The sequence below is a fragment of the Leopardus geoffroyi genome, chromosome E3 (genome assembly GCF_018350155.1).
Source record: "Leopardus geoffroyi isolate Oge1 chromosome E3, O.geoffroyi_Oge1_pat1.0, whole genome shotgun sequence".
Lineage (NCBI taxonomy): Eukaryota > Metazoa > Chordata > Mammalia > Carnivora > Felidae > Leopardus > Leopardus geoffroyi.
The window spans coordinates 15,979,997-16,005,464 of NC_059340.1; the positions used below are offsets into that span (position 1 = coordinate 15,979,997).

The 25,468-nt window shown below is 43.9% G+C and overlaps 1 protein-coding gene across 1 annotated transcript in view; it reads right to left on the reverse strand.

Annotated features, from left to right (window-relative positions):
- VKORC1L1 (vitamin K epoxide reductase complex subunit 1 like 1) overlaps positions 1-3,780 on the reverse strand; it is a 64,299-nt gene extending 60,519 nt beyond the window's left edge. Inside the window, exon 1 of the mRNA XM_045461799.1 lies at positions 3,498-3,780. Coding sequence (XP_045317755.1) covers positions 3,498-3,691 — 194 coding nt within the window. The 5' untranslated portion in view covers positions 3,692-3,780. The remainder of the gene's footprint in view (positions 1-3,497) is intronic.
- Between the last annotated feature and the right edge of the window lie 21,688 nt (positions 3,781-25,468).

Sequence of the window (25,468 nt, forward strand, 5' to 3'; positions counted from 1 at the left end):
GTTTTTATTGGCTACACCTGACAAAACAAAACAAAACAAAACAAAACAAAACAAAACAAAACAAAACAAAAATTGGTAACTCCACTGCACCCAATTTGGGGTGGTGGTGGATAATTTCTTCTTTAAAAACAATTTTTTTAAGTTTATTTATTTTGTGAGAGAGAGAGAGACAGCGTGGGTGGGTGGGGGAGGGGGGGTTGGGTAGCAGAGAAAGGCAGAGAGAAAGATTCCCAAGCAGGCTCCTTGCTGCCAGTGCAGAGCCCCACGTGGGGCTTGAATCCATTAAACCTTGAGATCATGACCAGAGCCAAAACCAAGAGTCGGGCGCCTGACAAACTGGGCCACCAGGTGCCTTCTTCTTTTTTTTTTTTTTTTGCTTAATTTTTATTTGAGAAAGAGCGCACACTCAGGGATGAGGGGAAGAGGGAGAGTGGGAGGGAGGGGGGGAAGGGAGGGAGGGCGGAAGGAGGGGGAGGAGGAGTAGGAGAGGGGGAGGGAGGGAGAGGGAGAGAGACAGAGAATGAATTTTAAGCACAGGCTTAAGGCTGTGCTCCATGCTCAGCACAGAGCCCAACGCAGGGCTGGATCCCATGACCCTGGGATCATGACCCAAGATGAAAACAAGAGTCAGATGCTCAACCAACTGAACTATCCAGGTGTCCCAATAATTTCCTTTGAAATCCAAAGTCTGGAAACTATTCCCTTAAGACAATGATGCCTTCCTAAATACTAGAGGACTTTACAAACACACATACATCCCCACCTAAAATTCTCTCTTTAATCTCTATTCTGTTTGGATTAAGACACTGAAGGACTGAAAAATGAGAATAAAGTGGGATTTAGCAATCCAAAGTCACATGAGTTAACACTGGGGGGGGGGGGTGCTTACTTTAGGATTCATCAGGTAACTTTCCTTATCTTTTATCTGCAATTCTACTCATTCTAACTTGGGCTCAGACTTCCTTTTCCTAAAATAGTCACATTTTTAATACCTCTACTAAGTGGCAATCAACAATTAAGTCAAAGAAAAAGAATTACTTGAGGTCTCCAATAATCTGATTTTATTTAAAGACTCTCTGAAAAAATAAAAATTTTTAACAATGTTTATTCTAACTATATACAAAAAAAAATTGGTCTATAAATCAGACTCAAGCCACTTTAATTTCCAAATTTCTGTGCCTCCATTAAATACACACACACGGTATACACATATACATACATATATATATATGTATATATATATATATATATATATATATATATATATATAGTTTTGTAAGCAGTTTATAAACAGTTTAATCAAACTGGATAAATTTCTTGAAAATAATTTTATTGTGTATAAGGCAAATAAGTTATTTACTCCTTTTGTTAGCCACGTTTTATTTCTTACCTATCTCCTTTAGCAAGCATCAAACTTATTTTATGTAACTAAAAGTTAGTTGCAATCACAACGTATTAAATTCACATTTAAAACTACGGTTTTTAAGATCCAGTTATTTTTAGTCTTACTTTTATATTACTTTATGGTGCTTTATTAAAAATTTTAAAAAGAGCACAAAAACATGGACCTTAAATGACATATAACTGAAAATACTTAGAGTCTGCACTTATTACATGGTTCAAAACATGCCTTCTCAAAGGAAAATCAATTTTAAGAACTTAACCACACAGTTTGGGTAACATAAAGCAGTCTTTCCATGCCCACATGTTAAAAGGCCCAGTTAAGTTTATTATAGACTACAGTGTTTGCAAAATCTAAAATTGGTAATAATTCTGCCTAAACTCCATACTCACCTAATATCAAAAGTTATTTTTATTTCTTCTTTTTTAAAATTACTTAAAATATACTGCTGGATAGTCTTTTCACTATATATTTATTCAACTAACTCTGGGTGCAAGCTACTTTTAAGTGTAAAAGTCCTTTTCAATGGAAGTGAAAATAACATAAAAATGTTTGCATAAAATACACTCAGTGGCTCTCAAAGAGACGCTGAGTCTATTAAGTCTATTAACTTGGTTCAAAATACCCAATCAAAAATGTTAGCTTTTGTCACATTGATATATTTTAACTGTTAACTAATATCTACATTTTAAACGCACTGTGTTTAATGTAGCAATAATGATGACTATTTTCTCACTAACGCAACAGGATTTTAAGGGCAAATGAGATAGAGCTGTCTAACTGGAAAAGACTGGCAGCCTGCAGTTTGTAAATAGTAACAAGACAAACTCCCATGCTTGCTTCTTCATGTAATCACCAATATGTAGGTCAAAATAAACTAGTGAGCTATACATTACCATCTACCTAGCAATTACGGATCAACAGGAGGGGAAGAAACTGTTCAAATATGACTACTGTTAAGAAATGCAAATACTAAGCATCGTATGTCTTTGTAAAAATTGTAATCTATCAATTCTGAAATCATTTTCACTTTTGCTACTTTTAATGAACCCTCCTCACTAATTTAAAAAAAAAAAAAGAAAAAGCCGCCACTTTAAGATGTAAATTCCTCTTTTTTTCCAAAGTAACTTGCCTTGGAAAATCTAACGCAGAAAATAAAATATAACAGATAAATCACTACAACATTTAAAAAAAACCTAAAGTTATCAGTAAAAAAAAAAAATCCCTTCACTTAGGCAAGGCGTGTATTTTTAATCTTCTATGGGTATCCCATTATACTAATCAGCAACGTTTAAAAGTCACCAAATGCTCCAAACACTACCACCACACATGACATACTCCCTTTTACTCAAATGAAGCTTAAACTAGACCCAAACTCAGGCCAATTCCCCCTCTCAGGCACACTGAAATATACGAGGGGGAATCCAAGAAATCAGATATGTTAAGTGCCGGTATCTTCTTCCAGAGTAGGGTCAAATTCGTGTTTGCCTGCAAATGTCACCGTCTCAAGAAGTCTGCAAATTCTCATTAGCGCTATATAGTACAAAGAGGCCTGACCACAGAAACACCTGTCCTAGCACTGAGAAGACAGTGGGAAATGCAACCCAAGCCCACGCCGGCCGCACAGCCTCCGGCTGCAGCGAGCCGGGACGAGGGGTGGACACTGACCTCACCGCTCCCACGGCAGGGTCCCACACGCTCGACCCGCCTTCCCCGGCGAGAACCAGGAAATCTGTCAAGCCGGCCGGGACCCACCCTCCGCGAACCCCTCTCGCTCCTTCCCAGCCCGGCCCCAGCCGGCCCAACTGCTCCCGGTCCGCTCCGGCCTCCCGGCTGCACTCTGCCACCTCATCCCTCCTCGCCGGTCTCGCGGCCCCGCCGCCTCCACCCCGGGAGCCTGAACTCGGGCCGTCCCCCGGGCCGGAGCCCCCGGCCGCCGCCCCCGGCCCCGGCCAGGCTCGCAGCGCCGTCGGTCCCTCCGCGGCCCGGTCCCCGCCGCCCCCCAGGCCCGAGCTCCCGCCGCGCGCTCCCCACCCCCAGCCTCCGCCCTCACCCCGCTCGGCCGCTCCCGGCCCGCTCCCCCCAACCGGGCTACCTGGAGGCAAGGGCGGCGGAGCACTTCACCCAGGGCCCTAGGTCGCAGAGGGCCCGGTGCTCGGGGTCCCGCTCCTTCTCCCGCTCCACGTGGTAGGCGTAGATGGAGAGCAGGATCCCGGCGGCGCACACTGCATACCGGGCCACCCGCTCCCACCGCGGCACCGACACTCTCAGCAGGACGGGCGCCGCCATCTTCCCCCCTCCGCCGCCGCCGCCGCCGCCTCCTTCGCCGCCGCCGCCGCCTCCCTCCGCCTCCACCTCAGCCGCCGCCGCCCGTCGGGGCCCGACCCAGCCGCCGCCGCTACCGCCACCGCCTCCGCTGCCGCCGCCACCACCGCCGCCGCCGCCGCGCCCCATTGGCTCGACCGCCTCCTCTGGGCCCCGCCCCCACAGGCGCGCGGCCCAACCGCCCCGAAAGGAGAGCCCGGCGGGGCGGGGAAGGCGCGCGCGGGCGCGGCGGGAGGGGGCGGAGCGCGCAACCGTCGGAGGCCGGGCCGGCAGGCGGAGACAGAGGCGGCGCGGCGCGCGCGGCGGGCGGGACAGAGTGGAGGGGCGTGGCCAGAGGAAAGAGGGGCGGGGCTCCGGGAGGGGAGGGGAGGGGTCGTGAGGGGACGGGAGGGGTCATGAGGGCGGTGAGGTGCCTGAGGGCTTTAGGGGACTGGGTGCCCCGAATAATAAATTTCACGTGTGACTGAGTAAGCCCTTGGCCCCTCCCCCTGGGGGGTGGCGATCATTGCCATCCCTTTTTCCTTTTTTGTCATCATTTGATATTTTTGAACCCAATCCAGATTAACCCTGGCCAATGCCTGGAGTTCCAGAGCCATGCTTCCATTACCTGATATTCCCCACAACCTCCAAGCACCTCCGTGTTCAACAGGTGCAAACTTAAATATTTTTTAATTATTTATAAAAAAAACAACAAAGTTATTTATGAATGCCTTGCTTCTCTGTAAGTTGAACTTGAGATAGGTTAACATAATTAATGTAATATAGAAAAATATAAAACGAACTAAAAAAACAGGAAAAAGAAAAAGACGAATCAGAATAAAAAGAAAGACCAGGAGTAAGCACACAGGTAAGCAGGCCATAGGGTCTTGCATAATTATTAAGATTGAACCATAAATTTGGCTCTGAGCTTCCTGGTGATCACAACTAAAAGGAGAACATGTGTGTGTGTGTGATTCTCACGGTCTCTAAGAAGAAACACACCATTCTTGGGGATGACCAGCTTTTCCCTGGTTTCAGTTCTCAGAGATTTCAGGAGCTTTATATAGTGATTTTGAGTAACAAGCAATGTCCTTGTTGGTAACAGATTACCCCAACGTTAGCAGCTTAAAACAAAAATCCCTTATTTTCTCACAATTTCTGTGGGTCAGGGATGTGGGTACCACTTTGCTAGGTCCTCTGGCTCAAGGTCTCTCACATTCAACTTGTGAGTCAGGGCTGCAGGCATCTCAAAGTTGGATAATCCTCTTTCAGGCTCACTCAAATGCCATTTACAGGCCTCTGGTTCTTTATTAGTTCCTGGCTACATGTACCCCTCCATAAAAAGCTGCTATCTTCCCCTAAGACAAGAGATAAGAGAGGGAGATGGAAGTCACAGTCTTTGTTGTAATATAATCTCAGAAGAGACAGCCCATCACTTTTACTTACTCTATGACTTAGAAGCTAGTCCACAACCCAAGTGTCCATCAGGGATGAATGGATAAAGAAAATGTGGTATTATATATACCATGAAATAGTTATCCGGCCATAAAAAAGAAGGAAATTCTATCATTTGAGACAACACTGATGAATCTTGCGGACATTGTGGTAAATGAAATAAGTCAGACAGAGAAAGACAAATATTATATGATCTCCCATGTATGTAGAATCTTAAAAGGCCAAACTCAGAAACAGATAGATTGGTGATTGGCAGGGGCTAGAGGTTAGGGGAAATGGGGAGATGTTGATCAAAGGGTACAAACTTCCAATTATAAGATGAATAAGTTCTGGGGATAGAAGGTGCCACATGGTGAATGTGGCTAATAATACTGTATTATATACCTGAAAGTTGCTAAGAGAGTAAATCTTAAATGTTCTCACCACATAATACTCACAAATTATGTGAGGTGATGGATGCATTAACTAACCTCATTGCGGTGGACATCTCACAATCAATTTGATCACAAAATGATCAAATCATGTATACTTTAAACTTACACAATGTTATATTTCAACTATATCATAATAAAGCTAGGAGGTAAAAAAAAAAAAAAAAAAGAAGCTAGTCCCTAGGTCCAGTCTGCAATGAAAGGGAGGGGATTACACAAAAACATGGAAACCAGGAGAGGGAATCACTGGGAGTTTATCTTACAGGCTGTCTACCACAGTCCTCAAAAAATCACTACTCTCTCTAGTGGTTTCCATAAATCTGAGTGAACTCATTCTGCTGCACCCTCTCTCCTTCTGTATCCCTTTCCTGACTTGATGAGATCTGTTGATTATCTGGCTTCTTTCACTCATCATCATGTCTATGAAGTTTATTATTAATAATTGCGCATAGCTATTATTATTTTTCATTGTTGTGTTATAGTCCATTATATGAATAACCACAGTTTTATTTGTCCATTCTCTCCCCACTGTTGATAGACATTTATCCTGTTTTAGCAGTTATGAATGAAGTTGCCATGAACATTCTATAAACGTCTTTTGGTGGACATAAACACTCATTTCTATTGGTAATAACCCCATGAGTGGGATTAGAGTCAGACAGAATTAGTAATTACTGCCTCTGTCAATTCAGGTCTTCCATAAAGAAGATGCCAGAGTAGAATTAGATATGCAAGACATTTCCAGGGGGCCTTGCCTGTGAAGGCTAAAGGAGAGAGGGAGGAAGAGTAGACATGGGGAACCTCCAGACCACAGTGCAGATCTGACCGCTGTGAAAACTCCACAGTCTCAGCCAGGCTGACAGGGAGCCCAGTGTACAAACTGTCCACCATAGGAGCTGTGTGCAGTGTGGGATGGCCTGGAACTAGGACCTCTGCCATGCACAGTCACGGGCCGGGAGCAGCCTGGAAAAAGCATGGCCTCAGCATGAACACTGGGGTGGGTCTAAAAGTGTGGCAGCTGGAGCTATTGGCCAACTAGCCTCCTTGCAGCAGGCTCTCTTGAAGGGAGATCTGAACGGTGTATCACCAGGGCCACCAAGCTACCAAACGGTTTTCCAAAGTGGTTATACCAATTAAAACTCCCACTAGCAATGTCTGAGATTTCTTTATACTCTACGTTCTCACCAACCCTTGGAAGTGCCAATGCTGTTAGTTTTACACATTTTGGTGGTTCTCTGGAGGGATCTCATTGTGGTTTTTTTTAAAGTTTATTTATTTTGAGAGAGAGAGTGTGTGTGAGAGAGAGAATGCAAGTGGGGGAGGAGCAGAGAGAGAGGGAGAGAGAGAATCCCAAGCAGGCTCTGTGCTGTCAGTGAGGAGCCCAATGTGGGGCCCAACCCCACAAACGGCGAGATCATGACCTGAGCTGAAATCAAGAATTGGACACTCAACCAACTGAGCCACCGAGTGCCCTTTATTATGGCTTTAAAATAGCCTTTGCTGACGACTAATGAATTGGGGCACTTTTCATATGCTTATTGAGTACATAAATGTTCTCTTTTGTGAAGTGCCTACCCAGGTCTTTTTCCCACTTAAAAAAAAAAAAATATGTTGTCTGTCTTTTTCTTATTGGATTATAGAAGTTCTTTATATATTGTGGATACGAGTCCATATGTGTATTGGAGATATCTTCTGCCACACTGTGTCTTTTTTAAAAAGTTTTTATTTATTTTTGAGAGAGAGAGAGAGATTACATGCATATGAGCAGAACAGGAACAGGTAGAGAGGGGGACAGAGGATCCAAAGGCTCCATGCTGACAGTAGACAGCCCAATGTGGGGCTTGAACCCACAAACTGTGAGATCATGGCCTGAGCTGAAACCAAGAGTCAAACGCTCAACCAACTGAACCACCCAGGGGCCCCACCTTGTCTTTTTTTAATTGTGTTTGTTGCTGAACAATAGCAGAGACTGTGAATTCCTCACATACATTCCACTACCTCTCACCTTGGAAATGTCAAACTCCTACTTATTCACAGCTTAGATATCTCTTTCTCCTGGAAGGCTTTCCCACCTCTATTGTAATAGTGAGGATTTTGGTAACACAAACTCAGTTCACCAGGCCAGGGACTCAAACCCCATCAGGACTCTCTCTGTCCATCTTCCCACCTCTGTGTGTTGATTTTGTTCTCTCAGGCCAGCTGTGTGCATTTGGAAGGAAAAGTGGCTACTGGTTCCTCCATCTTGCATCTTTGTTTTCTCCTACCAGAAGGGAACTGCCTGCCATCCCTTAAATCCAATTTTAAAAATCCTGATGAAGAATTCCAGGTTGACCAGCCTTAGGTCACTCATGGGCCCTGTAGCTAGAAAGAGTGCTGGCTATGACAAACCCACACACCCACAGGAGATTCTGTAAAGGAGCAGTCCTCCCAAAGAACGAAAAAGTGATATTCTCAAATGCAGGAAGAGGGAACTAGGCAGACAAAGTAGGAGGCTAATCCATTCACTTATTTCACAAATGTTTATTGAGTACCTACAACGTGCCAGGAACAATTGCAAGTGTTGGAGCCATAGAGAAGATGAGCAACAGCCATCGCCTCACAGAGCTCATGTTGTGTGGGAAGCTAGGTGAGGCTGTTGTGTGGGAAGCTAGCTGTTCCTGTTGAGGGCTCACAGAGAAGAGCCCCTGTTGTTGTACAGAGGAAAGTCCTCTGTTCCCAGGCAGGTAGAGCTGTTCACCAGCCTTTCTGCAGTACCAGCAGACAGCCAGGGTCTTCACTGGCTGGTGGGCAAAACTCTGGGAGATGGATTTCCAATTCAAGAATGTAAACTTCGAAATTTATACACAGATGGAAACGTCATACATTGCTGGTGGGGCATGTAAAATGGTGTAGCCACTTGGAAAACGTGTCTCAAAATGTTAAACATAGAATCACCATGTGACCCAGCAATTCCATTCCTAGGCACATATCCAAGAGAATTGAAAACATGTGTGCACAGAAAAACTTATTCATAAGTGTTCATAGGAGTATTATTCCTAATGGCCAAAAATGTCCATCAACTGACAAATGGGTAAACAAAATGTAGTATGTACATACAGTGGAATATTACTATTTAGCCATAAAGAGGAATGAAATAGGGGTGCCTGGGTGGCTCAGTCGGTTGAGTGTCCAACTCTTGATTTCGGCTCAGGTCATGATCTTGCCGTTTGTGGGACTGACTGAGCTCCACATTGCTGTGCTGACAGCAAGGAGCCTGCTTGGGATTCTCTCTCTTTCTCTCTCTCTCTCTCCCCCTCCCCAACTTGTGCGTGCATGTCTCTCTCTCTCTCTCTCTCTCAAAATAAATTAATTAATTAAAAAAAAAGGAATGAAGTACTGATACATGCTTCCACATGGACGAACCTTGAAAACATGCTAAATGAAAGAAGACAGACCCAGACACAAAAGGCTATGTATTGTATGATTCCTTCTATTTTTTAAATTTTTTTTAATGTTTGTTTATTTTTGAGAGAGAGAGAGAGAGAGAGAGAGAGAGAGAGAACGAGCAGGGGAGGGGCAGAGAGAGAGGGAGACACAGAATCCAAAGCAGACTCCAGGCTCTGAGCTGTCAGTACAGAGCCTGACTCGAGGCTCAAACTCACGAACCCGCAAGATCATGACCTGAGCTGAAATCAAGAGTCAGAGGCTTAACCGACTGAGTTCCCCAGGCACCCCTCCCCATTCCCTTTCATGGAGGCTTGGCAGGGATCTCTGCTCTAGCTCGTCACCTTGGTTTCTGGGGCCTCTGCATCCATGGCCACATCCCCTTGGGCCACTGCAGTTCCATCCCTGGGCTGGTTTGAAGGCCTATCTTTCATCAACACCTGAAGATGTTCCTTTCTTCCTGCCAAGTATGGCTATGTGGTTAAGCTTTTTTTCCCGGCATGTTTTATCCAATATTTCTGCATTTTCTGTGTTGGCTCAATCTACCATGCCAGAACCAGAAATCCAAAAAGGTTTTCATAAGCTTGTTCATGACCCCAAACTTGCTTTGCTGAGTTAGAACGCTAGACTCTACGTTTTCTGTTTGGGAAAAGGTCACAACAAGGATCTAGCAGGACAGTACTGGAAGTAGCTGACCAGCAATCTTTCTATAGCAGGATCTGTGAAAGCCCAAGCCTCCCAGGACCCTTTAGGAAAACACCACTGAAAGTAAGTGTCCTACTGAGAGGGGATGGATGTGTCATTTTCTCATTCAAGGGATAGTAGAGCCTGATATCATTTCATAACTGCCAGTACAGAGGAAATGCTCATTTTTAAATGATGAGGAGTGGACCAGTAAACATCCTATGTACATGGATGACCCACTGTCTCACTAGGCAATGAAGCCATCCACTGAGCACACATCTAACAGCTAGACACTGTCAGCCTCTTGATATTTAAACTTCATACGATCTGTATAAGGTAGGTATCATTATCCCCAGTTTTCAGGAGAAAAGTAAGTCTGAGAGGATTAAGTAACTCGCCCTATTACTTAAGAGGTAGAACTTCGTATCAGGAGTGTTGAATCGCTATATTGTACACCTGAAACTAACATTACAGTGTATGTTAACTAACTGGAATTTTTTTTTAAAAAGCGGGGGGAGGGCTTCAATTAAAACCTAGGCCTGTCTGATTCAGGTGTCTCCCGCTTTCCACCTATGTAGCTCCCCTGTGGGAAACCACCTCTCAATTTCACTCGGATGCTCTGTTTGTTACTAGGATGCAATGAATGGATTATTCACTACCTCTCCCCTTCCATTCTACTCTATCAGTATAACTAAGTTCCAAGGTCTTGTTTCTGCATCCAGGTGAAAACAGATATTTCCCTGTGGTCTGAAGTAGGCTGAACCCAGGGTTAAATCCTGAAGTCTGCTGAGATTTCATCTGCGCGCTGCCATCCCACATACTACCTTGGGGCAGCCTGAGGCCCCTGTGACATGTCTTCATTGAGATCTGTTCCTCCCCAGATCTATGAACCCCAGCACAGGTACCCTGACTTATAGGATAAGCTTGGTCCCCGAGCTTCAGGAGGAACTCTGAAGCCTGTGACTTCCCCTTCTGGGCCTCCTGTCCCTGTCATCCTGTTCTAGTTCTTTTCCTGTATTAGCTCATTTAATCCTGACAACAACTGTTGATGCAAAAACTACTGTTTTCAGTGGTGTACAGATAAGGAAACTGAGGTTCAGAAAAGCTAAGTAAACTGCCAAAAATCACACAGCTAATGAGTTGCAGAACTGGGATTCAAACTCCAGCAGTCTGGTTCCCAGATCCATGCTCTTAACTCCTGTGCTATGATCTAAGATGCACAGAGAATTTGGACTTTTTCCTTTAGTATTTATCACTATATAATATAATGTGCATTATTCTTCAAAAAAAAAAAAAAAGAAAAGAAAAGAAAAGAAACTATTTTAGGGGCCCCTGAGTGGTTCAGTCAGTTAGGCAACCGACTTTTGGTTTTGGCTCGGGTCATGATCTCATGGTTTGTGGGGTCGAGTCCCACGTCGGGCTCCATACTGATGGTGTGGAGCCTGCTGGAGATCCTCACTCTCCCTCTATCTCTCTCTCTCTCTCTCTTTCTGCCCCTCCCCTGCTTGCTCTCTATCTCTCTCTCAAGATAAAGAACTAAGCGTTAAAAAAAAAAAAACAAAAACCTCTTTTATGTTTGTCTCTATCACTAAAATATAAGCCTCACAAGGGTAGAGATCTTTGTCTATTTTGTTCACCACTATATCAGCAACTATGTCAGCATCTAAAACAGACCTGACCAGAGTAGGTACTTAGGAAGTACATTTTGAATGAATGAATGAGTACTGTAAAAATGTTAACCATTAGTGTCTTTGCACAAAAAAATAGGCCCACAGCAAATATGTTTCCCCACATAAAAGAGAAGTCCTCCCCACAGAGATTACTTTCTTTACCATCCCAGACCCAAAGGCAAAACTCAGAAGATTTTGTTTGCCCTCTCTGCTTTTATCACACTCTCTCAAGCCCTTAGCTTTCCTGAGGATGTCAGTGTCCATCCAATGGCCATGCAATTACCCTGACTCATCGTCCCAGATCTCCCTCAACTCTGATGACCTTTGCTTCCATTCCACCTAAATTGCCTATAGGAGTGGCCTTTGCGATCCTTTCAAATGTCCAGATTTCTGAATTCTTGAGCTGTAATATTCTGCTCTTTGTACACACCCTCTGTGGCAGATTGTATTTTCCAAGATGGTTGCAATGAGATTCCCCCATGCAACATACTTTTCTCTGTGATGTTGACCCTACTCCTGTCAAGGTTGAGTCTGTGTTCCTTTGAAGCCAAGAGGGTCTGTAACTATGGCAGAAGTGACCCTCTGTATTTCCAAGTCTAGATCATAAAAGGTGATACTTCTTCATGGTCTTCTTGGAATGTTTGCTCTTTGAGCCCAGTCACCACGCTGGGAGGAAGTCCAGGCCACAGAGGGAGGCTGCACTTAGATCTCCCAGCCAACAGCCCCAGGTCTTAGCTGACAGCCAATATTAGTCACCCAACATGGGACTGAAGATGGCTTTGAGATAACTCCAGTCCCAACCATACTAACAGCATGAGGAACCCAAGTGAAAACCACCTAGCCGAATCCGGTCAACTATACCAGAACCATTAAAAAAAAAAAAAAAAAAAAAAAAAGGATTGTGTTTTAAGCCTCTAAATCTTTGGGGTTATACATTATGCAGAAAGAGTAACTGAAACACATTCTTTTCCTTCTAGGTCTCCAGTTCTCTTATGCACCAAACCTAGTCTCTCACTGGAAACCTGCTGTGACCTAATCAATGTTTTCCCCATAGACCCAGCAGGAGATGGGTTGGGGCATCTTTCTCCTTTTCATGGCCATTTCCAGACCATTTTTCATCCTGCTTGGCTAACCTAAATGTCTCTGCATTCTCCCGCATTCTATCACCAAGAATATTCAATCTGTGCGAGTGCAGCAAGCCTTGGTTTTACAGGGTTCCCTCCCTAAGGATTTCTGAGATTCTCTGAGGAAGCTAAAATGCCACCCCTAAAGAGGTGAGTTAATTTGCTCACAGTCCATATCACAGCCAGCAGTGAAGCCACATGCCAGCAGTACCTGGCTGTCCCTGCACACCACACTTTCTTTTCTTGTATACACTCTCCTTGCTATATGAGAGCAAGAATACTTTTGATCTAATCAATGTGCATGCTTTCTGTTTAAAGCAAAATACATAATAAATTAACCCTGCCAAGGTATCGAATTCTTAGTGGAACCATGTGTTAAAAGCAGCTGTCTTCAAACACAACTCTTATGAATGTTTATAATTTTGTTTCCTGATTAGAGACTTCCCATGATACTCTGAACTCAACAATTCACAGGAAGCCCAAGAATAAATTATCAAAAAATAATTAACAAAAATCTTTACTTTATTTAATTATTGTGTTGGTGATCTTTTCTTGCTGGTATAGAAAATATTTTTTAGAAGATGCCTCGGTGTTTAGGAACAAGGAGACTTCTAGCAACTTTTTGGCCATAAGTTGGATACAACACAAGGTAAACCTCTTTTATATAAGAAATACGTTTCACAAAAGTGTTGAATAAAGGCACATTTTGAGCATCAAAGGAATTGGTCTGGAATAAGAGTAGAGGAGCAGGATTGTGTAGGTTAAGAGCATAGGTTGGAATTGAAGCTTTAATCACCCTTCGCCTCAGTATCTTCATCTATAAAATGGGGGTGGCAGTAATACCTGCCTCAGAGGGTTTGAGGAAGGTTAAATACATGGTGACTGACCCACACCAGGTGCTCAATGAATGTTAACTCTTGTTATCTTAATCTTTGTCTCTATGTATAAAAGAAAAATGCAGCATTCAGTGAAAGTTTTTCCAAAAGCAATGGCTTAAAATAAACTGCTATTTGAAGACTAAGATTATCATTTGGGTAAATGCTATCCCAAATTTAACTGATCTGTATTCCAATAACTACATGAAACACATCAAATTGTGTAGTTACTTAGAAGAACATTTAACAACTAATGCAAAATGCAGATTCCTGGGCTTTGCTTCATATCTGATTCCCATCAGAGAAGATGCCTAGAAATGTGCATTTTTGTGAAACCTCCCTCCAGGTGATCCTTATGATCAGGCAAATTCAGGCAGTAACATTGATTGAAGGGTTGGGGAGTGTATGATTTTCCTGAGGAGGGCATTTTAGTAAGCCTCACCTTGAATAGTCTCCAGGTTAAATGATATTGTTGAGCAGCTGTTTTCAAATTCTAATGTACTTAAGAATCACCTGGAGAGGTGGTAAAAATTCAGATTCCTAGTCCTACCTTTAAGAGATTCAGATTGGGGCGCCTGGGTGGCGCAGTCGGTTAAGCGTCCGACTTCAGCCAGGTCACGATCTCGCGGTCCGTGAGTTCGAGCCCCGCGTCGGGCTCTGGGCTGATGGCTCAGAGCCTGGAGCCTGTTTCCGATTCTGTGTCTCCCTCTCTCTCTGCCCCTCCCCCGTTCATGCTCTGTCTCTCTCTGTCCCAAAAATAAATAAATTAAAAAAAAAAAAAAAAAAAAAGAGATTCAGATTCAGAGATTCAGGTGGCACTTGGGAATCAGCATTTTTTAACCAGCCCCTCCCCTCTAGGGTGAGTCTTTGAGAAGCATTTTTGACTTTTGTCATTCACATGCTAGAGAGGAAACAGACATAGATATTTTTTAAATCTGACTTTCCTATGTAATTTGAACATCTCAGACCTCCTCAACTTGTAGGTACAAACAACTTCACAATAAAATTATAAATGGATCTTGTGAAATTCGAATACTAGATGATTATCCAAGGATCAGTTCTCCTCTCCAGGTATACATCTGGAGATCTCAAAAAAGTGCCTTCATGTGTATGTGTGTTTTTTGTTCACCAGACTGATGGCTCAAATTTCAGCCTCACCACTTACACGCTGTGGGCAAGTTGTTATTTATCTATTGCTGCATTACAAATTATCCCAAAACTTAGTGGTTTAAAACAGCAGCAATCATTTTATTATTTCTCATGGTTTCTGTGGTTGGGAGTTTCAGCAGGGTTTGAGTTGGCTCAGTGTCTTTCATGTGGTTACAATCAGACAGTGGTTGGAACTGGAATAGCAGGGGGTGGAGGAGCTGGGGTTTGCTGGATATCTCTCCCTCTTCACGTAGTTTCGGGACCTCTCTATGTGGTCACTCCTTGTGGGTAAGTTTGAGCTTCCTCACAGCATGGTGGCCTCATAGCAGTCAGACTGCTTCCATGGTAGCTCAGGGTTCGAGGATAAGTATTTCTTTCTTAAAAAAATGTTTGGGGCACCTGGGTGGCTCAGTCAGTTAAGCGTCCGATTTCGGCTCAGGTCATGATCTCATGGTTTGTGGGTTCGAGCCGTGCATCAGGCTCTGTGCCGACAGCTCAGAGCCTGGAGCCTGCGTTGGATTCTGTCTCCACTTTCTCTGCCCCTCCCCCGCTCATGCTCTCTCTCTCTCTCTCTCTCTCTCTCTCTCTCTCTCTCAAAAATGAATAAACATTATTGCCACATTATGTTTATTCATTTTTGAGAGAGAGAGAGAGAGAGCATGAACAAGGAAGGGGAAGAGAGAGAGGGGGACAGAAGATCTGAAGTGGGCAGCAAACCCTTTATGGGACTCAAACCCATGAACCATGAGATCATGACCTGAGCCAAAGTCAGATGCTTCGCTGACTGAGCCACTCAGGCACCCCCAGCATAAGTATTTCTGTAAAGAAGGTGGAAAGTGCATCTCCTTTGTGACCTAGGCTTTGAGGTCACATTGCCTCATTTCTGCTGCATTCCATAGGTTACAAGAGATTCAGAAGCCTGATCAAGATTCACGTGGAGGAGAATAGACCCCATCTTTCAATGGTAGGAGGATCAAAGTCACACTGCAAAATAACACGTGGGTTAGAACATATTGTGGCAGCCATCTTTGGAAAATGCAATCTGCCATATAACCTGTCCAAGCCTGACTTGTAGAAGGACGATGATAATAATATCTACTCACTAGGGTTGTAGTGAGGACTAAGAGAAGAAATACATGGAAAGCACTTAGAATAGTAGCCACCATGCTCCATAAATACTACCTATTATTATCACCATTATCATCATCACTCTTTCTATTGCTTACTGAATGGGCACTGTGCAGTCATCGCCCCCACAGGTCCTCAGAACTGTCTCTCTGAGACCAAATACACCACTGCCTCTGGCCTCTATTTCCCTGAAACACCCTCACTGTCTGTAAATCTTCCACCATTGCTAGTGTCATGCTGGCTGAGCCAAGACCCTGCAGCCGCCGGTCCCCACACATTCTCAGATATTCCAGTGCATAGACCCCACACCAACTGGCTGCAATCCATTGCTGCCACTGCCTCAGCAGCATTATTGCCACCAATCCCAAACTCTAGCAGGCAGCCCAACATTTCCACAAAGGAGTCACCTCTGAGTGACCTGCCCCCCCCACCTCTTTCTGTCACCCCATGCCTGAGGGGCAAATACCTGCTGATTCCCCCCACCACAAACGTCCATTGAGAAGCAAGTAACAGAATCAAACAAGTAAACAAAACAACTCCCTCCCTCAGTACTATGCTGAGTTGTGGAGGCTGGAACACTGTTGTCTGGGCCCTAAACTGGCCGATTGTAGTAAAACCTTTTCTCATGACAGACATGGTTGTTCTCCCTGGAGCAAAACACACTCCTAGGATGGGTTCTGACATCAGACCCAGGGCTGTTTCCTGCATACACCTCCTCTTTCCTCCTCACCCTGGCCCTGTTTAAACATGTGGCTATCACACCAGGTGCCATGAGGAATATGGTAGTTTCCATAGTCTCCTTCCACTGGTCCCGACAAGTGTAGTTGTAAATTGTAAACCAGACTGAAGTTGATTTTCCCCCAGGGTCTCCCCATACAAGTCAGTAGATGCAGATAGATATTTGGGAGGAAGGGAACCACTTAGGCCCAGACACGGAACACATTTAAATCCCAGCTCTGCCTGCCGGGATACTCTGTCATACCTACCAGGACCCCCTCAACCACTTGCTTGTTTAGAAAATAGGCAAAATGTTCCATGTATTTAGGAAAGAGTTTTCATGATTTCCTTGACTTAGGCTGTGGTGGGGGGACTGTTACCCTGGATGGACGACATAGTCCTTCAAGGAACAGATTTCAGCAGGTGTTTTAGAGGAGATGAGGAGGGGCATAAAGAGATCACCAGGAGTCAGACTTCACAGCTCAGGCTGAAGAAGCAGTTCTCACAAGTGATTCTATGGGCACTGGGGTCCACACCGTGCACTTTGGTACACAAATGTCAGTGCGGCTCAGAGGAGGCTGGGGGACTCAAGTGTCAAGTGGATGTAAGCCCCACTGCGGTGGACATCTGTTCTCACCCAGGGGTACCCAGGATCTAAACTGCTCTTACACTTGGCAATCTCCACCTAAGGAGACAGAGCCCACCTCCCACTGAAAGAGCTGAAAACACTAGACACTTGCTTTTCTCAGCTTTGCTGGAGGTAATGTATGGGGGAGACCCACTGGCCTTGTGTCAGGAAGTAGATGCAGTGGCAGCATCTCCATCTCATTTCTTCTGGAGGTGACAGTGACAGAGTTCTGGTGTCAGTGGGGACAGTCTGGGTGTACAGCCAGGGCATCTTGGAGAGGGATCTCCTCACTGAAATAGCCCCCAGATAGGATCTGGACGTTTGTTTCTGTCTATAGACATCATCATCATGTTTTCTCTGGTTATCCAGGAATTTTGAAAACTATCCAATATCATTTTAACAAGAAGTTCTTTTTTTTTCTTCTTCTTTTTTTTTTTTTTTAAGTTTCTGTCTTTATTTGTTTTGAGCGAGGAGGGGGTGGAGAGAGAGAATCCCAAGCAGGCTCTGCACTGTCAGCACAGAGCCCAGTTCAGGGCTTGAACCCATGAACCATGAGATCATGACCTGAGCCTAAGTCAGGCACTTGACCAACTGAGCCACCCAGGCACTCCTCGTTCCTTTTTGTTTTTTTTTTTTTAATTAGCCTGAATTGATATGATGCTTGCCCGTAAGACTTTGACCAATACCGGCACTTTTAAACATTTTTTAACTCTAGAGACTTCAGAGCACAGTACTCTCCACAAGGATACCAATGTCTACAAGGGTGCCACTGGCCCAGCAGGGGTAAGTCCTGTCAGAGGGCTGTGGATATCAACCAAGAAGACCAAGGCTGGGAGGTGGGGGCTGGGGAAGAATGCATTGGATGCCCTGGGGTAGCAAAGTTGCCAGTTCTCACCTGTAAAACATTCTTAGGAGACTGGCCTTAATGGTGGAAGGACGATCCTACCACAGCAGGTGAGAGTAAGACCCAGAGAGACATTTAGCGTATTCATGACTGTCGATGTGACCTTCATTTATCTCCAGGCCCGTGTAGCCCCAGGAAATCTGTTATTCCACAACAACCTCCACTGTACCCTAGGGAACCTGTCAACCAGGCCCTGGCCACAGACTGTAACCTCAAAATGGGGATCATGAAAGCTTGTTAGAATGCCTGGGGCTGAGAGAGAAAGAATTCTGGAATTTGTTGTTTGTCTCTCTCTCTCTCTATATGTTGTCTCTCTCTCTCTACATATGTATATATATCTATATATATCTATATATAGATATATATATATATATTTTTTTTTAAGAAGGCTTCACACCCAGCACAGAGCCCAACATGGGGCTTGAACTCATCACCCCGAGATCAAGACCTGAGCTGAGATCAAGAGTCGGATATTCAACCAAATGAGTCACCCAGGCCCCCCTGTTTGTTTATGTTTTTAATTGAGGTATATCAGTATGGTTTTTGTAAAAAACAAAACAAGAAAAAATAAAAAACAAAACCAAAACCCTCTTTTTTAAGTTAAAAAAAAATCTTTACATTTATTTATTTTTGAGAGACAGAGCACAAGCGGAGGAGGGGAGAGAGAGAAGGAGACACAGAATCCTAAGCTGGTTCCAGGCTTTGAGCAAGCTGTCAGCACAGAGCCCTACATGGGGCTTGAACCCACCAACTGGGAGATCATGACCTGAGCCAAAGTCGGATGCTCAATCGAATGAGCCACCCAGGCTCCCTCCTCCCACAAAAAAACCTCTTTTAATGCCTTTGCCTATAGCAGGTGATATAGGAAGGTGGTATGAAGAGAGGGAGAAGGAGACAGAAAAGAAGGAAAATAAGACAAAAGGAATAGGGAAGAATTTCAAGCCAGCAGTATCACTTTCACACATCTCTGCAGGGTTTAGGCGGCAGCATGAGATGTCAGGCCATCCAGGGTGTGCCCGTATCATTGTCACCATTCTAAGGGAGGCTTAAAGTTCATTTCCCAGTGAGGTACTTCAGGGTTAACAATGCCCTACCATTTGAAGGAAGGAGTCCAGGGCTTGGCTGCCACTTAAACTGTCTCTGTCTCAGTGCCCTCAAAGGAAGAAGAGAAGGGAGAATTCAGGCACTTTTTTTTTTTACTATAAGTTCAAGTGTCCTTTCAAAAGAAACAAAAAAGAAATCACAGAAATATCTATAATGCTACAAGACAGGAACCACAATAAGAACAAACGGTAAGCTTTTGAGTCGGAGCCCTCCCAGTGGGGAGGGGGTGGCTGGCAGTGAGGACCAGAGCTTCTCCAGAGGGTGGAAGTGAGAGGAGCTTGCAGGGGCCATGACGGCTCACCCTGCTCCTGAACCCGCTCGCACCAGCAGCCCTCTTACAGCCAGCCAGTTAGTCTTGTGCCAGCAACTGTGGCCAATTAACCCTTCTTATTTCGTGAGGATGAAAAGTGAGTGATTATTTTTTTGGAGCAAAGAAGTTGACTCTGAACTTTATAGGTGAGGGGATCTTTTGAGATGACTGAGTCCTACCCCTTTGATAGCAAATTTCAGTAAAATTAAATCTGTAAATGAAACACTTGACACACTGAAAGGAGTCCTGGTAGATGAAGCAAGTTTAAGAGAGTGAGGGTTCTTGGGGTGCCTGGGTGGCTCAGTTGGTTGAGCATCCAACCTCGGTTCAGATCATGATCTCACGGTTCATAAGTTTGAGCCCCACGTTGGGCTCTCTGCTGTCAGCACAGAGCCCGCTTCAGATCCTCTGTCCCTTCTCTTTCTGCCCCTACCCTGCTTGTTCTCTCTCTCTCTCTCAAAAATAAATATACATTAAAAAGAAAGAAAAAGAGAGAGCGAGAGAGAAACTGAGGGTTCTTGATAGTCCTGGATGAAGTGTTGGTTATTTACTGCTGGACAACAGATGACCCCCAACTGTAAAATCTTTAGTGGCCTAAATGACAATACCTGTCATCTCAGAGTTTCTGTCAGACAGGAGTCCAGGCTTCCAGGAACCCACAGCCTAGCTGTGTCCTGTCTCTCTGGGTTCTTACAAGGTTTCATCAAGTTGTCAGCCAGGGTTGCAGTCTTATCTGAAGGCATGACTGCAGAAGGATCTGCCTCAAAGCTCCCTTACATTGTTCTGATTGTTGGATTCACTTCCTCACTGGTTGTTGGACTGAGGGCCTCCATTCTCTGAAGCTGTCGTCCACGGGCTACCCTCAGTTCCTCTCCATATGGCAGCTCGCTTTATCAGAGTGAGCAAGCAGAAAGAGCAAGAGAGGGTGCCAGCAAGAAAGAATGTGCTAATGAGATGGAAGTCCCAATCTTTTGTAACTTAGTCCTAGAAGTGACATCGCATCACCTTTGTGTATTCTGTTCCTTAGAAGTCACCAGGTCCAGCCTATACTTAAGAGGAAGGCATTATACAAGGGAGTGAATGCCAGGAGGCAAGATTATTGGGAGGCACATCAGAAGCTGCCTGCGAAAACAGGGGTATATAGAAGGTAGGAAAAGGTCAGAACCACAGAAGTATAGAATTTTCTGATTGAAGTGAAAGGGCCCCAATAAATCCAGCCATCTGCATGTTGCCTGAATTCCTAATATAGCTCCCTGTCAAGTAGCTTTTCACTCTACATCTGCACAATGGTGTAGTTAGAAATGGTAATCCTGGTTATACTGGGCTAGAAACCACCTGCCTATAACATTCATCCATGCCCAAGAGGCACGCTATAACCCATGAAAATGGTGGAAAGGTCAGAAGATTCTATTCTCTTTAATGGTTAACTGCTTTGATGAAAGCTAAAAAGTAAATTGTAAATAAAGATTTGGTCTAATTTTAAAGTAACCTGGAACATGTAGAATGTTTCTCCAGTTATTAGTTTATATATGTTGACATATAAAACGCAAAAGATCTTCCTAAGAAGCTGGACAAGTCAGTAAGTTTTAAAGAAAAAAGTAGTGGGAGTATCGAATATTACCAAAACAGACATCAAAGTCAGCAGCTAAGACAATAAACAGATTAAAAGGAAGAGAAGGCCCTAGTGCTTTACTCCTTTGACATTAAGGATATTTTTCATATGGAATTTTGAATTTGGCAAGAAGTGTGAACTGTGGCTTCATGACTGGCAGACAGCATTTCAGAGTTCACAGACTGCTCTCTGGGAAACTGTTGTAGCCAAGGTTGTGGCATCATGCTTGACCACTCACTTCTTCAAAGAGCTAGCTCAAATGGCTATTTGTAAATGTCAACTCTAGTCTCAAAAGAGAAAAGATTGTAGAAAGTAATTATAAACTATCAGAAAACAATAAAGCTAGGAGGGAGGGAGGGAGGGAGGGAGGAAGGAAGGAAGGAGGGATGGAGGGAGGGAGGGAAGGAAGGATCTTTTCCCTTGAATACTCCTCCCTTATTTTGGGTGATTACAAGATTATAGGAACTCACATAAAGCCTACCTTGAGAACCACAGCACTATTTTGGGTGTGTGCTTATTGGAAAACAAAACTCACTAATTAACTCATAGAATAGCCAAGATGCAAGGATCTTAGGGAACATGTGGTGTCATCCCTAATTTTGAAGAAATTGGGTTCCAGAGAGACTTAAGTAACTCACCAAGTAATTAGAGCAGAGTGACACTTAGGTCAGCTATTCTCACAGGGGGTCCAATATGAAACAACTAAAGCCAGCTTGGTAATGTCTCCATCTCAGGGGGCAACCAGTTTGTCCTTTGCCTTTTGCACCGACTCCACAAGAGGTATTTCTCAACATTGTGTTTATGCAAACTCTTGAGCAGCACAGACTCCTGAGCTAAGAGACTCTCCACTCTGTGTGCAATTGAGGGCAAAGGCTGGGATAGCTTGGCCCTGCTCCAAACTCTTTCCTCGGAGGCCTGAGGGGACAGAAAAAACACATGTACTTTTCCTAGTTGGGTGAATAGAGACCAGGCTCATCAAGTAGAGGTGAAAGTGACTTTATTCTTGAAGTAAATGAAAAACACTCAAACCTGAGGAGAACATTGACTGTTTCTAGTCAGTATAAAACTTTACAACTGGCCAACTCTCATGGAACAGGTGGGATAGGGGAGAAACCTGAAAAGATAGTTGATGTTAACTCTAGTGGAGACAGAAATAATTCGTCTGCTTTTCTTTATGCTTTCTCTCAGCCCAGATGAAACAGCTTTTAATTCCAAATGCAAAATAAACAACATGGAAATATAAGACAGCACATTGAAAAGAACCAAGAGTCAAAGGAGGAAATTTGTATCCAGAGGTGTTCCATGAAATTGGATGCTGAGAGATAAGAAAAGGAAAAAAAATGGAGAGTAAAGAAAGCAACATTTTGAGAGCTGAGCAGGTTTGTTTTTTTTTTTTTTATCAGAAATAATGTTTATTGGACTCCCCTCCATAAAAAAAAAAAATTGCTTATGGAAATAAGATTAGTATCTTTTCCCTTTGGTTCCCAGAACACCTAAAAAAGGAGATGAGAGGGAAACAGGGGAGGAAGGAGAGAAAGAAGGACTTGGTGAGAACTGGGGAAATCTTCAAGAAAGTTGGGGGGCAGGTCCATGCTTTTGCTTCTCTGCTCTCCCTTCCAATTCTATAATTGGCACAAGAAAGGATTCCAGCCCTACTTCGGCTTATCTCTCATATTCTTAAATCCATGCCTGTTCCTCAAGTATTTAGTTAGGGAGGAAAGCTGTGAGCTGGTAAAGTCTGCTCCCCCACCACCTCTGGAATTTTCCCCACGGAAATAGGACACAATAAAGTCAGACAATGCGAGCATTCACACCAGGGCAGCCAGGGATGCCTTTGTTCTGGTGAACCAGAATGAAGCTTAACTAAATATGCTGTGAAGCAACTTAAGCAAAGTGGAAAGAGAAAATGATTTCCCACTTCTAGATATAGCAAAATACATTAGCAATAGCGCTTGGGTCTAAGCAGATCCGATGAGTTACAAATGATCATTTTCATTATGGCCTAATGAGATCACAGTTGAAGTAAGTTAATAACGATTAAAGTTAATGAAAAAGGGTGCTTATATAGTTTGTTTTCTCTAAAGTTGTGTCTTTTTTTAGCCCCACTTTATTGAGGCATGATTGACATACAAAAAGCTGTACATATTTAATGCATACCACTCAGTGAATTTAGGAGTCAAACTGTGTCTTCTTGGGGTTATACGGTAGTTAGATTGCTTAAACATTTTAAACATTCAGAAATGCTACCTGGATCACTTAAAAGGCAGTGCGTGATGATACTAAGTGTCTAAATTTAGCTGTTTTGATAACAGCTCTCTTTGATTAAAAGAAGGAGTTTAAAAGACACTACCTAGGAGTACTCTGGGACAGAAATGATGATAGCGAGATTGAAACAGTTGTTGTGGGATGAAGGAGAGGGAGGCACACAGAAGAGGTGGTCCAGAGGTACAATCAAATAGGACTGGGAGAGCAAGCATATCAGGTGGGGAGCATGAAAGGAGAATCAAAAGAGGGCTCCCAGGTCCCTGGGTTAGATGGCCAGGTTTGGCATGCGGCTTCAGTCACTGAGCTGGCAGATGAAAGAGGGGCAGTGCCACCATGCACCCAGTCAACACACTCTGATCAAGTGACTGCAGAGGGCTGTGTGTTCTCCAGATTGCTGCCAGATTATGGACAACTCACTTGCCCTGGCTGCCTGTCTTCACAGTTACAAAATGAAGCTTGTTTTAAGACTCTGCTAACATCGTGTTTAACAGTTGGTGTAAATATTCAGAAGCCCTCAGATAATGTACACATTTAATGAACTTTATGGGTAAACAAATTAAATAAAATGAATTCCATGAAGACAAGAATTATGCCTTTTGGATATCCCATTTGGTAATCCCTCATTATGCACAATATGCCATTTAACAAGCATGCTGGGAGAATGGTCCTTTTGGTGGGGGACAGGGGACCAAGAAGGTGGCAAGGAACAGAGGGACACAGCCCTAGTGACACCCTCCTCTACCTTGCCTCACTCTTGTCCATTCCTTTCTATAATCCAATAATTTAAAAATAGTTTCCCAAATATGAAATGCATGCTTCATTCAATGACAGAATAGACAATGTTCAAATTTACTGAGAGGGAAAACCCCCCATTTGGAGGGGCGCTTGGGTGGCTTAGTCCATTAAGCGCCCTACTTTGGCTCAGGTCATGATCTCACAGTTCGTGGGTTTGAACCCTGCATTGGCTCTGTGCTGACAGCTCAGAGCCTGGAGCCTGCTTCAAATTCTGTCTCTTTCTCTCTCTCTCTGTTCTTCCCCCATTCATGCTCTGTCTGTCTGTCTGTCTGTCTCTCTCTCTCTCACACACACAAATAAATAAACATTTAAAAAAATTAAAAATTTTGGAAATTAAAAAAAAACATACATAGGTCAAAGGAACTGAAAAAGAAAAAAAAGCTCAATTAAATGTTATTAGAGAAAGCAGAAACAATTTTAAGGAACTTGGTGTTTATACAGACCGGTATGGTTGGTTTCTTGTCCTCTCTTTTCTATTTCTTGTCCCTCTCAAAGTGTGGGTTTCATTGACAAACTTGGGGAAAGAGGTGTTGAAGGAACATTCATTATTTAGAAATCCACTGCTGCCCAAGGGCTATGTTGAGTCATAACTAATACACTTCAACTGGGAGCCTGTAACAATGATTTCTCTTTGTGTGAACTCTTGAGCAACACACACTCCTGAGCTAAAGACACTCCACTCTTTTTGCAATTGGATGGAGCAGATGTAGTAGGAGAGACAGGCATTGTCTCCAACATCAAAGGAATGAATGAAGATATTGGTTTGAGAAGCCAGTGATTTCCCAAGAAGCCTCCACAGCCTGACCCCACTGGGCCTTCCCAGGCACAGAATGTGAAGGTGAAGGAATCTGGGGCTGGGTCATATTTTCTCAGAGTCCCTGCTCAAAACTTGGCCTGGAGTGATCAAAGGAAGTTGACGTAGCTCCTCCTCATTGTCCTGCTCCTTCTCTTGTCCCTCCATGTTCAATTTCTCAACAAGCAGCTAGAATGTTCTTTAAAACAAAGACAAGTTACTCAACCATCCAACAACCTCCAAAATTCTTAGAATAAAAACCAAAGACCTTACTAGGGGCTCAGAAACTCTTTCTGACAGGCCCCCATGATCCTCTGACATCATCTTCTGCCTCTCTCTCCTGTTCTGGCCACACTGGTCTCTCCGTGGTTTCTCAAACACACCAGGCACATTCCTTTCTCAGGGACCCTGTACTTGCTGATCTCTGTGTTGGAAGACTCTCAGATCTTCATGTGACTCCATTTCTCACTTCATTCAGGTCTTTGCTCAATTCATCTTGTCAGAGAGGCCTTTCTTAACCCTTCCTCTAAGCAGTACCCCCTTATTCTCTATCCCCTTGCCCTGCTTTTTCTTCATAGACTTATCATATCCTAATCTTACATTATATCTTTAATGCTTATTGGAAGAGAAGGAATCTTGTACTTGATGAATGAATGAATGAATGAATGAATGAATGAATGAGAAAAGAGTGATTG